Here is a 15,185-nt window from a genome sequence, read left to right on the forward strand (position 1 = left end):
TGCCAGCGCCTCTCTTTCAAGCTCTAATTGAAAGTGTTGCGTCTGCATTTAAGCAGGCGGCGAGGTGAAGCTGTCAGAGGCTCAGGAAGACAATTAAAAGCATTTTAACCCCGACTTTGTTGATTCTTGTCCGGCTCCGAGTAATTATTAAGCCTCGCCGTTTGTCTCGAGAAGTAAATGCAGCGTGAGATTGCTTGTCCCACTGCGGATTTTCTCCGGGTTTCCTTTACTCACAGGCGACCAAAACATTTATCCTCACCACTCTGTTGTCTTCACTAAAACTTGGGAGTTCATTGATGACTACTCTGCCCTAGATGTTTACTCAAAGAAGTAGGATTCTATTGGATATTATGGAAACAAAATGCTGTTTTTTTTGTACTGTGAGATTTACAACACGGCATTTGCAAAACGTGTACCGCACATCTCCCGATTCATTGCAACAGAAAAACTGCAACCCTGTATCGAGTTTTGAGGCTCCGCATCCAATATGTTCATGGGTTGGCGCATACATTGCCTTGACGGAGACTCTCCACACTTTACTTTCGAGGTACAGGTACATATGAAATTGCACTTTTCCTTATTTGTATTTACAAAAACAACACTTGATTCATACCCTCGTGTGTGTGTGTGTGTGTGTGTGTGTGTGTGTGTGTGTGTGTGTGTGTGTGTGTGTGTGTGTGTGTGTGTGTGTGTGTGTGTTTTTCCTTATATGAAAACATGTACTGCAGGCTCATTAATTACTGTTGATTGTCTTTGACGTTTACAAAAACATAAATATCATTATGGCTATCTGTCATTCTTGTGATTGACAGGTGATTTGTACATTTAGTCCGCTGGGATAGGCTCCAGGTTCCATGTGACCCAGAACAGGAGAGGCTTTCAGGAAAAGGGACAGATGATGCATGCGAGTCTTTCAGTCATACATCGGCACTGTGTGCCCGTGACGTTCTCGCGGCTTATCGGTAAAATCTCATCCTGCGCGGACTCCTAAATTCAACACAGAAAATAAATCCAGCTTAGGTGGAGCGCATCCAGAAGGCTGACCCGCCGGACCCGCTGCAAAGCTGCTGCTGCCTCATCCAGCATTCATGACAGGCACAGGAACGTCCATGGATGGAAGTGTTTGGATTCTTTGGGGTTGGCACCTGTATCTAGGGAGAGTTGGGGTTACACTGACAAACTTCAAGGGGCGGTTAGTGCAGGAACAGCAACGCAGTCAGGCGTTCGCCAAGGAAATATATTATCATCAATCCAAATTGTCCCTTGGGCCGATGCCATTCTTAAACTGCATAAATGATTAACTCGCTTCTGACAATGCAGGAACAGTAAGTCAGAAAAATACATTTAATAATCACGACTTGCCCATGTCACCTGTTGCTAGGCAGAGTTGATGGGGCTCAATCATAACCGCTCCAAAGGCTAGTGGAAGAAAATGTGCAGATATATTCGCTTGGCAGTGGAAATGACAAAAAGGATGGCGCACAAACAGGAAGTCCAGCAGTGGCGCAGGAAATTACTGTCACTGCAGCTCATGTCTGCTGTTGCTGGGCAAAAAACAATCATTGCTGTCTCAGATGGCAATAGGAAATAAAATGTGAATCACACATTCTATAAAAGGGCACAATAATCATTAGTCACATTTATTTTGGCAAAAAATGAATTCACTATAAATAACTAATTGCTCTGTATTAACTATAAACACAGAGAAAAGAAACGGCAACATCTTGTGGAACTAACAGGACACTGCACCCTCTGCCCCAGATGCACTTGGCGGAGGGCATTTTGGGGCTTTTAGTGACTCAAGTACAAAAGTAAACATCCTAATTTGCTCTCACGCGCACTTCTGCACACTTAGGCACTGTGTAGCGCCATCACGGGGCGCCGTGGGCCCCCCGACGTCGTCATAGCAAATTAGCACACTGGGAGACAAATCACAGGGTTCGCAAATGAGAGCAAATGGAGTAAAAAGCGAGCGTGATAAGACATAATGGTTATGGACCTGCAGCAAGATATAAATGTCTCCCACAGCTATGTGCAACCCTGTGCGTGCGTGTGCATGTGCGTGCGTGTGTGTGTATATATAAGTACATACATAGCGTGTGTGCGTGTCTGTCAGCATCTGCCACCTTCCAGTTTGCACAGTATTTATGTGTATGCACGTGTCAGTTTTATGAGCAAACAGACCTTTTTGTGGCTGCTACACGAGGCAACAATGTAGTTTGTCACAGCGTGATGGGCTCAATGATAATGTCGCCATTTTCTTCATGGTGGCTGACAACAACAAAGATGGAGGTGTGATGATTCGCTTTGCACAAACTACCGTTTTTGGTTTTTTTTTTCCCCCTTTAATGGCCACTGTACTTTTTTGCTTTTGCTCAAATGATACGAAGAACTCAAAAATAACAAAGTAAAGTAAGAGTATTGGTCATGAAAATCTAGAATTCTGATATGAATGAAATACTAGCAGCAATGGAAAAACGGATTTTTAAAAAAATAAAACACGCTTATAAAATACTAAAAAGGGCAAAAGAGATGTCGTTATACTTTTTAAGACTAATATGAAAAGAAAATTAATCATTGTATAGCATTCAAGTATCAAGTATATTAAAATTAATCAAAAACAAACAGGTTCATAAAACAAAACAAAAAAAAACCCCTGAAGTATTATTCGATAAAAGAAACGGATACAAAATGTACATGTTACTACTGTGTGTACCAAATAAAGTGACTGTTGAGCCCTTTTTTTTTTTGGCCATCTGTCAGTGGGCTTTCCCCTTCTTGCCGCTGTTTGGAGGGGGGAAAAAAAAAAAAGAAGGTCAAGGACCAACCGTTTTCTCCCCAAAGTGCATTGCTTTTAAACTCTTGTCAGGAGGAAAACATCAGCTTGTCAAGTCTTCTCCATCCCCTGCGCCCCCTTTTCCTCCCAACCACTGGACAAGTGGTGGCCGCGGCTTTGCTAGCCCAGAACCCAAACTACCCCCCACCCCCAAACCCCCGCCCCATCACCGCTCCTGACAGGCCCGCGTTGATTTGTGTTCGTCCGCCAACGCGTTGGAGGCTTTGGGGGGATCAGTCAGACGGGCAGATGTGGACGATCGCTGACGCGGGCAACCAAGCGGAAATCGCCCTGAGCTGCCGTTGTGCGTTCACGTGCACGGCGAGTGATCAGTGCTCATTTCTATCCATTCACACACATATGGCGCGCTCATATATTGCCAGTCCAACTCTGCAAACACGTGTCCATTCACATGTGTAAATATCCATCTGTTATATATGAATGTGTGTGTGCGTGTGTGTGTGTGTATAAATTGAATGAACAATTTGTGGCTTGGTCATTTGGAGGCCTGTCAAAACTGACTTACCGCTGAAAGGGTTGCGAGCACTCCACCGCCGTCGTGGTTCTTTGCTTTGTTTTGAACCAGCATCTTGCTTCATCTTGAATAGAGAAGAAAAAAAAACCCAAAACATTTTCAACCCCCTTCGCCCGTCTCATCCATCAGAGAGCCTCTTAAAGCCTCACCCCGGGAAAAAAAAAAAGACGTCCACTCAGAGTCTGTGGCTTTTGGCTTAGCTCCTCTGCTTTTTTTTTTTCTGCAGAGAAAAAAAAGGTTTGTGCTTCATTTGTTGTTGTGTTTTAAGCGAGGGAAGCGATGGGTCAAAAGACTTGACTGAGCGGCAGCATCGATTGGGGACAAAAAGATAAAGTTGGCCTTGGATTTTTTTTTTTTCCCAGTCAATGAAGATTAGCCTGCCATCCTTGCTTTTTTTTTTTTTTTCCCCCCTCCTCAATCCCGGCTGTCCTATCCCCTTTTCACACCGGAGCCCTCCGGCACGGCACTCAACTAGGTTTCCTCGTCATTCATTCAACCACCCTCCCCCCCCTCCACCCTCCTGGATGCCTGCCGCTCTCAAACACACTGCTCACTGGTGTCTGGCGGCTGCCTTGCCGCCTGACGGTGAGTCGCTTCTTGGCAGCCTTCCAGCCTGTTTGTGTGTTCTGGATGACTGCTGTCTTTGTAGCGCTCTCTCTGTGGAGGAGTGTGTGTGCGCCTTTTAAGGCGACACGAGATCCAATTCGTTGCCTATCGTGCAGCGTCGTGACCCGTTTCCAGATTGGACGCCGGTGTCCTTTGGTCTTCTTTCTGCTGAGGTCGCTACTTGAGAAAATGTGGAACTCTGATTTGGTGAGCAATTGTCTTGACATTGACACAAGTTTCACCCTTCTTGTGGTTCTTGAGCTCAAGAAAGTGCAACTGTTGGGGTCCCGCGAATAAAAAAAAAGTCTTGTGTTATGGTCAACCGCCCTTTAGCGCGGGTTCCTGGTTCGCCGTGCCACTATTTAGCAGATGCGTCATCTTATCTTAACCCTCAGAGTGAGTCTCGCACCCGCCTGTCACCCTCCTCCTCTTCTCGCAGGCGTGGCGGAGGTGATCGTCCTGGTGGGGGGGCGCCAAGCCATCGGGATGAACCAGCGCTGCCTGACGGCGGTCACCTGCTTCAACCCGCAGAACAGCAAGTGGTACCCGCTGGCCAGCCTTCCTTTCTACGACCGCGAGTTCTTCAGCGTCATCTCGGCCGGCGACAACATCTACCTATCAGGTGAGCTCATGCGTTTCATCGCCCCGTCGGGACGATTCCAATTTACGGGAAGGGTTGATTCTCATCGTTTGAATTGCGTGGTAGCATCCTCAGCCTTCTGAGCCCACCGACGCTTTGATGACAGCGCAGCGTCACGCAGGCTTGTCATGCAACTTATCCAGATAGGCCCCTAAATACTGAGTCACAATGAGTGGTCAAGGTCAAAAGGAACCATCCCGTCTGACTTTTGTCAGTGTCTCGTTGAAGCTCCCCCCCCCCCCCCCACCCTCTTCCATCGCGACAGCATTTTTCTCCCGCCACGCTCCATTTGCAGCACCTTTTTCAGCGCGGCAGCCACACACTCACCTTGACGCCGCGACAGGATCGGCCTCTTCCAGGCTGCTCTCACTCTCACGCTCTCTTTTCATATAAATGGAAATGTGTGTTTGGCGAGGGGAACAAGCGGCGCCCCCGTGTCCGCTGGCAGTCCGACAAGCCATTGGAGAAATCAGAGGTTTTATCTCGGGTTAGCCAATCGGCTCCTGCTGCTCGTACTTCCTTGCCGGGGTTCTCTACTTCAATGACATCATCACAATTAACATTTTGACATGACTTAGTGCCCCAATGGCAACTTAGACAAAAATTTACCGAAAAAATCTGAAATAAACAAACACGCACAAAAACAAAGCTGCTGTAGGCCACAACTCACGACAAGACGCTCACACACAGACTCCAGCTCCTGGGGTCGCTCACTAGGCCACACCCCTTGGAAGGCACACACTCAATACACAGATACGACAATAATTCCACTTCATGAGAGCAGTTTACTTGCTTATCCATCCATCCATTTAACCAAACCGAACTATCCTCACAACGGTTATTTATTTTTTAGACAATACAGTGTTGGTATTGAGCCTTGTCGCGAAAAAAGTATGATGCGCTCCAAAAGCTTTCTAGTTTGTTGGAGATACCACAAAATGGCGGCGAAGCAATACTTTTGCAAACTCAGCTCACTTTGACTTCATTCCTTGACAAAAGCACTACTTTGGTCTCAATGAAGCGCTTCAAATCATTTCAACATAGTCCCATCCCTGGCACCAAAATGGCGCCAAAGTAATACTTTTGTTAAGGGCGAGTTTCTCAACAAATAATGGAGAATAGATTACCCCCCCCCCCCCCCCCCAAAAAAAAGCGAATTCGCCAGGTGGGTCACTGTACTGTTCTATTTTTCCCCCTTTTTTTTTTTTTTTTTTTTTTTGCAGGAGGCACAGAGTCAGGGGTGATGCTGTCTGACGTATGGTGCTACATGTCCCTGCTGGACAACTGGAACTTGGTGTCGCGCATGACGGTGGCCCGCTGCCGACACAACAGCCTGGTCTATGACGGCAAACTCTACGCCATCGGAGGCCTGGGCATCTCTGGGAATTTGGACCACGTGGAGAGGTGAGTCGGGGATGGGATGCCATGAGCTGAGCAGAACTAAGCCAGTACCGCACGCCATGCACTGGCGTGAAAAAAAATGATACAAAAATTGTTCTTGAGGTCCGATGCCGTGGCAAAAGTCGCAGTTGGGATGCTAATGCATGCTGGTCAGTCGGGGCCAAACCATTTGTGACACGGGGTTAGAACTGGAGTCCCCTCTACTCCCTCCTCCCGATTTGTGGCCGAATGAGCCGGCTAATGTGCGCCGCGTGAAGCTCGCGGCGCGTCACTGCGACCAGGACGAAAAAGAAGAGGAAGAGAAGAAAATCTTTTGTTATTGCCGCTGTCATGTAGTTTGTGAGGCGAGACTAATGTAAGCCGCTTCATGTATAATTTACTATCAAATTTTATGGAGATTTGATTTGTACCCACACGCTTGTTTTGTTTGGCAGCACCACTTATGAATGACACACAAGCCATCCTTCCCCCCCCCCCCCTCATTTTGAAGCAGAACAATACTTAGACGATACTTTGTCCACAAAGCAAGGACCTAAAAATGGCCAAACTGAACAACTGCTACAGGACGTTTGTTGTGGCTCAGTTAACGTTTTCATCTCTCTGTAAGATACACAAGATCCAAACTGTGTCGACTGGTTGAGGTTCTCTTATTTCCCTGCAAAACCCCGTAAAAAAATTTGTCACTTTATTTTTTGCACCCCCCCCCCCCCCAAATTCTCCATTTTTTTATTTTTTCTATTTTCTATCCAAACAAAACCTTGTTAGCATTGATGGAGTATCTTAATAACAGCTAAACACGTCAGCACGGTTTGGCAGTTTCAGAAGGGCGGAGCAGCGGCAGCAGGAAAGATTTGCAACGGGACGGACTGCGACAGCAGGCAGCTGGTCCACGCCGTGGACTCTGTGAACAGGTGTCGTAAATTATGCACCGAGCCGACTGCTCGGCGACGTTGCTGACAGATTATCAGCGAGCTATTTATTTCATAGCGCTCGTAAATACAAGGCAAATACCTTTCGAGCCCACCCGCAGGTGTGCCAGGAAGCTGCCGTTTGGAAAATTTGATGTGTTCAAGCCGAGGCTAGTATAGGTAACGAAAAGTGAAAAAAACAACTAATACTATATTTTTTTTCAATCGCTGAAAAAAAAAAAAACCCGAAAATGACTGTAAATATGACCTTGATACTTCAGTATTACTGTCCAGGCCGTACAGCAGAAAGAAGATCGTTTGGGAATAATCGGCGACTTTATCACGCAATTCCCCATCTTGCACTCGACTCCATAGATGTATAAATGTAATAAAAAAAATAAAAACTCTTAACCCTGATCAGAACAGTTTTTTCCACAAGAATTAATGGAGTACAAAACTATGGCCTTTGTAAAACCATTCATTGGCTCTGCAGGCAAATGTGTTTAGCGACTTTAAAAAAAAATAGATTGCGACTTTGAGGCCTTTTTATCAAATTGACTTTTGGAGCTCGTTTGGTGCCAGTTTTGCGCTCTCAGCTTTGTTCTTGTTGTTTTATAGTCGGTGTCAATAAAGCAAAATGTTATTTTCCCTGCTTTCTGGTCAGAAACCGAAACCTCTGCTGAAACCAATCCATCCCTGATGACTAAAGCACGGAAAAAGCTCGAAACCATTTTTTTTCCTTGCTTGTATTGTCACAGAACACAACGATCAACGTGTGTGTCTCGAAAGATCAAACAAAATGCTCTAAACAGGCTGACTATGAAGGTGAACTAACCGCTTTGTAAATGGCTGGCAGCCAAGGAGTCAAGTGGCCATTTTGGGCCACGCTTACTCTGCCATCAGAGCGTTCGATTGCAGCGACCGAAGAGAGGAAAGGAACTCTTTGCAGGTGTCTCGTTTGCGACTGGGGCGCTAATAACATTCCGGAATCATTACTCAGCGGATAGCGATGGCTGCCCGATGTTTGATATGCGGATGGCAGCTCGGCGACGCCACGACGACAGCTGCAAATTGATTTGCTGTGTTGCTCATCGCCTGATGGATGCGCGGGGACGCAGCCAATCGCTTTGCGTGCTGTCGTTGTTGCCAGAGCGTACGTACTGTATGTACGCGCGGAGTTGAGCGCATTTATTAGACTCGCTGTCGTGAAAGACGAGACGGGATCATCTCGCATCGTCAAGTGAACCGAAGCGCGCTCTTGAGTCCTCGTGAGATGGTCCCATTTAAAATCTCATTTGGGTTAAAGAGCGGCCGCGCGCTGGCGTTTGAACCACGACGGACGGCAACTAAAACGATGATTTCCATCACGGCGCTTTTTTGATGGAGGGCGGTTGCGGCTCGGGATGCATTTCTGAAAGTCGTTGAAGTAGTGCATGCCGAAATGGGACAAGCAAGAAGACAATCGAGAACAACGATCATTTCTGCCGTATTTAGCTTCCCTGAAAGAAGCCGACTTCCGCGTCTCCAACAAACACAAAAAGAAGACCGTAGAAGAAGAAACGGTGCAACCAAACGTGGCCCAACCCTACCGTTGATCACCCTCCAAATGTTTGCCGACTGTCATCGTTTTAAGTCCGTTTCGTCAGATCTTGCATGCACGAAAATTCATTTTGCTCGCTGTTCCTTTCGATTTCCAAGGTGCAAAAAAGAAAGAAAAAAAATACATTGTGCTGCTGATTTCTTTTCTTTTTTTAATCCATCCATTGTATGTAGGTGTCTGGCCTTGTGTGCACCCTCCATCTCGCCACCTCATTTGCAGTCTTTTCCGCCGCCTTCGCTCTCGACGCTAGCTTTCACGCTTCCCGCCGTGTGAAATGCGAGCCCACGGTCGCAATTCTGTCTTCAATCAGAAGCATCTCAAAGCGGCCCGGATGAAGCCGCGATGCGGCCTTTCTTCAGCGCGAATCAACACGCGTGACGACCAAGCCCAACTGTTCCCATCACAGTTTTTTTTATTCTTTTTTAAGGGGGAATTGAGTCGCGGTGTTGTAGGGGAGGCTTTTAACTCGCAATCAGGTGCCCTGGGCCCGCTCTCTCACCCGGCATGTTGATCCTTTGACAAAGCAATATGATTGCAGGATATTGAATAATTCATGGCTGTCTAATGATGTGTCAATCACGCGGTGGCGCTTTTTGTTTTATTTATCGCGTGCCACGCGCAGGTTCGTGCGTCCTTGAAGCGCCATTGCCGCTTAATATTTCATGAGCAATTGTTAGCAGCGCGGCGCCAGATTTAGGAGTCGCTCAGCGGGGTTGTCTAGCTAACAAAAAGATCAGACGCTTTTTTGTTTTGTGTATTTTTGGAACGAACCTGACTCCGCTGATTACGGACATTGAAGGTTCCACTTAAGTCCCCTTTTTGAGTGGAGTGACTCATTAGTTCATCAAGGTACAATTCGGTTGGGGGAAATACCGACGATGGCTATGTGAAAAATAGCACCGAGACGTAGTATTAGAACTAAATCCTTTTTGGAGTGCAGTGGCTTGTTGGTTCATCGTGCCGTGAATCCCATTCAGATTTTTGCAAAGCAGCTCAAGTTCAGACCAGAGTAAAACCTCGTCAGTCGTGGTACGTTTCCGTACAATAAATCTTGATATGCAAGTCATCGGTGCTATTTATTTACTGTTGTCTGACTCCCTCTTTTTGGTACCCTACCTCAGCAACGAGAGCCAAAGACTGTAATGCTGACGGTGCGGGATGACACTGTGGGCCAAGGAGGGTCATGATACTCATCGATGGCGGACCGTTGGCTTTGTGTGTCCCCAGCCTTTAACTCATTCACTCCCAAAGACGTTTTTAAACGTCTTTTCAGACTTGGTCCAGAATTGGCTGGTACTGAATGAGTTAATGTGGACCCTTTGCAATTTCAGTCAGGTTTGCATTTTACTAGTAACGGTTAGTAGTCGCTAGCTTCACCCCCTTTCGGCACCCTACCTCCCCCAAAGGTTTCAGATCAGTTCTTTTGGTGCTCTTACAAAAGCAAGAAGAGAGCATCCAAGCGTTGTGGAATGCTTTAATGCGGACTGTTTCCATGTAAGTCAGGATCATGGTCAACGAGTTATCTCGTTTCTCCACACTGTTAACGAACTGTCGCCTTGCTACCTGCAAGTGTCGCCGCACTCGGGCGCAGGTAAGCGCCTCCAGCTCTTATGGTTATTGGTGGGCGGTGCGCCACGGGAGGGGGCAACCCTGCGGTAGTCGGTGACAAGAGGCTCCCAAAGCCCCCCTGCCGAGGCAGCTTCTCCCCTACTGAGCTAATCCCTTGCTCCTCTGATGAGGCAAACTGGCAGCGGTGGCACCTGCTGAGCTCTCAACGTTGAAACCCCCCGCACCCCCCTCCTCCCCACAGCACCCAGACTCCTGGTGTGGCACCCTTGGTCCTCGCCGCCACATGTGGTCTCTCACAGAAGGGATGAACACTGACATGATTTGGTTTGGGACCAACAGGTGGCACTGTAGGGCTCCCCCTGCAGTTGCACACCGGTTGGTCATTATGTAATTGTATAAAAGGACTCCTGCCCGAACACTCAGTGTCGGGTCATTGTTGCTTTTTGCTGCTGTCATGTTTGTTTCTGGCTGTTGGTATGCTACTGTCATGTTTGTTTCAGTCATGTTTTTGTTATTGAGAGTTTTTAGTTTCTGTCATAGTTTTTGTTTGTTACTTTGGATTCGTTTTGTTTTCATGACTTTGTTTTGGATTTAGTTTTCTGTGTGTTATCAATACACTACTTCAAATACACCCTGCTCCTCCCTCCTGCCTGCTTTTTGGGGTCCACCACCAGCTTGCTACGTGACAAACACGTTTCCCCCCCAAAATGAAGACAAGCATCTTATGCTGCCGGATGCAATTATTTATACTCGCTAATTGCTTTAGCATTTTTTCAAAAGCACAAAACCCGTTCCAGTTAGGATAATTGATGAAAAGAAATCGACAGCAACTTCACCCCGCGAATAAATCAAACAAGACGGCGAGCCTCGTTGGTGGCAGACTTTATTTAACACGCTGGGCAAAATAACGGTGAAGAATGTGCAGACGTGATGTTCATTGTGATGGATGCCGCCGTTTTGGTACTCGCTCGACTTCCAAACTGGCAGAAAAAATGAAGGCGAATGGCTGCAGACATGGCAATAGCGATGACGATTACAAGTTGACGCCATTAAAAAAAAGATGTAACATCACTCGTCTTATTGGTTGCACAGATGTAAACAGAAAAAAAAAAGTGCAATGTGACTAAACCCACGGGAGGGTAAATTTGTCACATTTTGCAGTCGAGCGGGCTTCGCTACTCCTTTGGCAAAGGCTTATACCGTAACAACATAAGTGAATACACGTTTAGTATTTTATCAGATGCTTTAAAAACATAGAACATTTGACATTGTACAGTTTTCACCCCGTGAATTTTTTTGTCCCCCTGAAGAGAATTCTGCACACAGCCATTAGTCTCTCAACCTGCACACATTTGGAGTGCAGTATTTATTTATTTTTTTAATGTTTTTTGCTCCAAGTTGGTGGCCGTCACAAGGGCTTAATGACGTGTGTCGGTCGACATATGTTTGCTTTGTGTAATTGCTTTAATTGCCGTCATTGTGCGCAATGCTGGCTCTTTTTCATCCTCCCCGGTGGTGTGCGCCTTCGCCTAATTACGCCTGTCAGCCCCGCAGCCATAAGTCGGGAAGCCTACTGTACTGTGTGCGCGCGTGATACATGAGTGCTACGTTTAAAGTAGGTCGTATCCCATTTAGAGGCAAGGAGGAAACACGTTATGCATTTGTTCTCAGGTGTCTTAATATGTTTCGGAAGGTTTTTTTTTTTTTGTCAAAAGGATCAAGTATTCCCTTTGAGTGAAGACTGTTTTGAGCTACGAGTTGACTGAACAAATTCAACTTATCCATCAAGGTGACACGGTTTCTTTTTCAGGTACGACACCATCACCAACCAGTGGGAGACGGTGGCGCCGTTACCCAAGCCGGTGCACTCGGCGGCGGCCACGGTGTGCGGCGGAAAAGTGTACGTTTTTGGCGGCGTCAATGAGGCGGGACGATCGGCCGGCGTGCTCCAGTCCTACGTCCCGCAGAGCGACGCCTGGAGCTTCATCGAGTCGCCCATGATCGGTGGGTCGTGATTGTCCACGACCCTGGACCCCACCCCTCTTTTTGATTTCACTTTATTTGACCGATCTTTGTAAATTGTATTTATTTTGATGGGACTTTTTCCATCTCAACGAATGGAATTTGACTAAAAACATGTAAAGTTCATCGCTATTCATCCAACAAGTCATTGTTCGACGTCACCGAGATCCCAGAGCCGACACAGGTGATGTTTGGATTGCGCTGTGATGAAGATGCCGCCACATGCTGCGCCGCTGCCAGACACAAAGTGTTTATCTGTGGGGGGTTTTCCTGTTTTTTTTTAACATCTCTGTGAGTATTTGGCCTTGGGCGTCGAGCGCAGACAAATGTGTCGATACATACACACACACACACACACATGCGCGCGCAGTTTCATCGTGCTGAGAGTTGTTCCTGATATTTGGGTGGGTGTGTGGAAAACCAAGCTGATGTCATGACAAATAGATTTGAGAATGTCACGTGCGTGTGTGCGCGCGCGCTTTATGAATGTGATGGGGTTTGTGTGCGTACTTTTGTGTTTGTCCGTGGGTCTCAGTGTGTATGTCTGTGTGTGTATTTGGCGGGAGGGTCTCATGTGGACGTGTTTTTGTCTTTGTGGCGGTGTTGGTTCATGTGTGTGTCTGTGTACGACTCGCTGAGTGTCTGCCTCTGTGTCACTCCGTGTTTGCCTTTTGTGGCGGTGTTGGTTCATGTGTGTGGCGGTGTACGACTCGCTGAGTGTCTGCCTCTGTGTCACTCCGTGTGTTTGCCTTTGACTCCGTCCGAATGTGTTATTGTGTGCAGACAACAAGTACGCTCCGGCGGTGAGTCTGGGCGGCCTGGTGTACATTCTGGGCGGAGCTTATGCGCGAGCCACCACCATCTACGACCCAGAGAAAGGCAACATCAAGGCTGGGCCCAACATGAATCACTCCAGACAGTTCTGCAGGTGGCGCTCGGCAGAACCAATCGGGCTAAACACAAGCGTTAAATAGTCAAAAAGAAGAAGAGCAGATACCAAAGGCAAAGTAGTCGTGGTGGAGTTACGATCCCTTTTAGGGGCGCATGAGAAATTTTTTGTACGTTTATCGTCTGGCTCTGGAGCTATACCCCGTGAAAAGAGGGGGTTCGCTGCAATATTGGCGCATTGCGTGCTTCCATGCCGCGGATCAAGTTAGGTAGGTAATGATACAGGAGAGGAGGAGAAAGAGACGACATCCTTATCCTCCCTTTCTTTGGTCGCGTTTATCAGACACAGAAGTGACTGCTCGCATTTTTTGGGGGGGGGGGGGGGGGGGTTTGCTGCTCTCCACTTCTGGTCAAGCCGAATAGAAGGAAGCTTTTTGTAATCATCTTTTCCACTTCCAGCAGTGGTTACGAGTTTGTGTGCATGCGCAAGGCCGAATAGGACACAAGACGTAATCCTCCCAAGTTTTAATCCTCCCTGCACAACTCCTGTTATTGTTTCTCATATCAAATAAGCACATTATTCTGGTTTTTCATAAAGTGGTTGGTTTGATAGTCACCCTCAGTTCTTATTTTCAAGTCACATGCACAAAAAGCAGTGTGCAGTCCTTGTTCAAGATGAGCCTAAATGTAGATCTAATTTAAACATTTTCAGTTGTCCACAATTCATTATTCTGTCGTAAGGCGTTTGCCTTACAACATGAAGAATTGTAAGCCATTTTTCGCCAAAAAAACGACCATGTACAGTAAGGCATTTTTAGCCGAAGAAAACGACCATGTATAGTAAGGCGTTTTTAACACAAAAAAACACCATGTTTTTAGCCGAAAAAAAGATCATGTAGAGTAAGGCGTTTTTAGCGGAAAAAAAATGTCCATGTATAGGAAGGCGTTTTTAACACAAAAAAACAACCATGTTTTAAGCCGAAAAAAAGATCATGTATAGTAAGGCATTTTTAGCCGAAAAAAAAAACGGCCATGTATAGTAAAGCATTTTTAGCCCAAAAAAACAACCATGTATAGTAAGGCGTTGTTAGGACAAAAAAAAGACCATGTATATTGTAAGGCTTTTTAACACAAAAAAAACCTCCATGTATATTGTAGGGTGTTTTTAACACAAAAAACAACCATGTTTTTAGCCGAAAAAAAGACGATGTATAGTAAAGGCGTTTTTAGCCGAAAAAAATGACCATGTACAGTAAGGCATTTTTAGCCGAAAAAAACAACCATGTATAGTAAGGGCTTTTAGATAAAAGAAAAACGACCGTATATAGTAAGGTGTTTTTAGCCGAAAAAAACCGACCATGTATAGTAAGGCGTTTTTAGCCCAAAAAAAAGACCATGTATAGTCAGGTGTTTTTAGCCCCAAAAAAAGACCATGCATAGGAAGGCGATTTTAGCCCAAAAAAACCCGACCATGTATAGTCAGGCGTTTTTAGCCCCAAAAAAACGACATAGTATAGTAAGGCGTGTTTAGCCGAAAAAAACGACCATGTATCATAAGGCGTTTTTAACCGGAAAAAAAGGCCGAAAAAAACAACCATGTATAGTAAGGCGTTATTAGCCCCAAAAAACCTACTATGTATAGTAAGGCGTTTTTAGCCAGAAAAAATGACCATGTATAGTAAGGTGTTTTTAGACAACAAAAACGACCATGTATAGTAAGGTGTTTTTAGACAAACAAAACGACCATGTAAAATAAGGCATTTATAGCCCAAAAAAATGACCATGTATAGTAAGGTGTTTTTAGACAAAAAAAACGACCATGTATAGTAAGGCGTTATTAGCCCCAAAAACCTACTATGTATAGTAAGGCGTTTTTAGCCAGAAAAAAACGACCATGTATAGTAAGGCGTTTTTAGCCCCCGAAAAAAACGAATTTTTTTTCATTCTTTTCGGGCTAAAAACGCCTTACTATACTATGTCATTTTTTTCGCTAAAAACGCTTTACATGGTCGGGTTTTTTTTCAGCTAAAAACGCCTTACTATACTATGTCGTTTTTTTCCGGGCTAAAAACGCCTTACTATACCATGTCGTTTTTTTCGGGCTAAAAACGCCTTACTATACTATGTCGTTTTTTTCGGGCTAAAAACGCCTTACTATACCATGTCATTTTTTTCGGGCT

General features: G+C 45.8%; 1 protein-coding gene across 5 annotated transcripts in view; it reads left to right on the forward strand.

The window, feature by feature from the left end:
* The window catches only part of LOC147187665 (kelch-like protein 29), a 115,359-nt gene that overhangs the window by 88,865 nt on the left and 11,309 nt on the right, over positions 1-15,185 (forward strand). For all 5 annotated transcript variants that reach the window (XR_015097600.1, XM_086099976.1, XM_086099975.1 and 2 more), the window contains 4 exons: positions 4,417-4,599; positions 5,841-6,021; positions 11,906-12,099; positions 12,901-13,045. Coding sequence is in view for 4 of the 5 variants with exons in the window: in XM_086099976.1 (XP_085956102.1) it covers positions 4,417-4,599; positions 5,841-6,021; positions 11,906-12,099; positions 12,901-13,045 (703 nt within the window). In the remaining variant the exon portion in view is untranslated. The remainder of the gene's footprint in view (positions 1-4,416; positions 4,600-5,840; positions 6,022-11,905; positions 12,100-12,900; positions 13,046-15,185) is intronic.

The sequence above is a fragment of the Hippocampus guttulatus genome, chromosome 20, assembly GCF_054856545.1.
Source record: "Hippocampus guttulatus isolate MCC_2025c chromosome 20, RoL_Hgut_1.0, whole genome shotgun sequence".
Lineage (NCBI taxonomy): Eukaryota > Metazoa > Chordata > Actinopteri > Syngnathiformes > Syngnathidae > Hippocampus > Hippocampus guttulatus.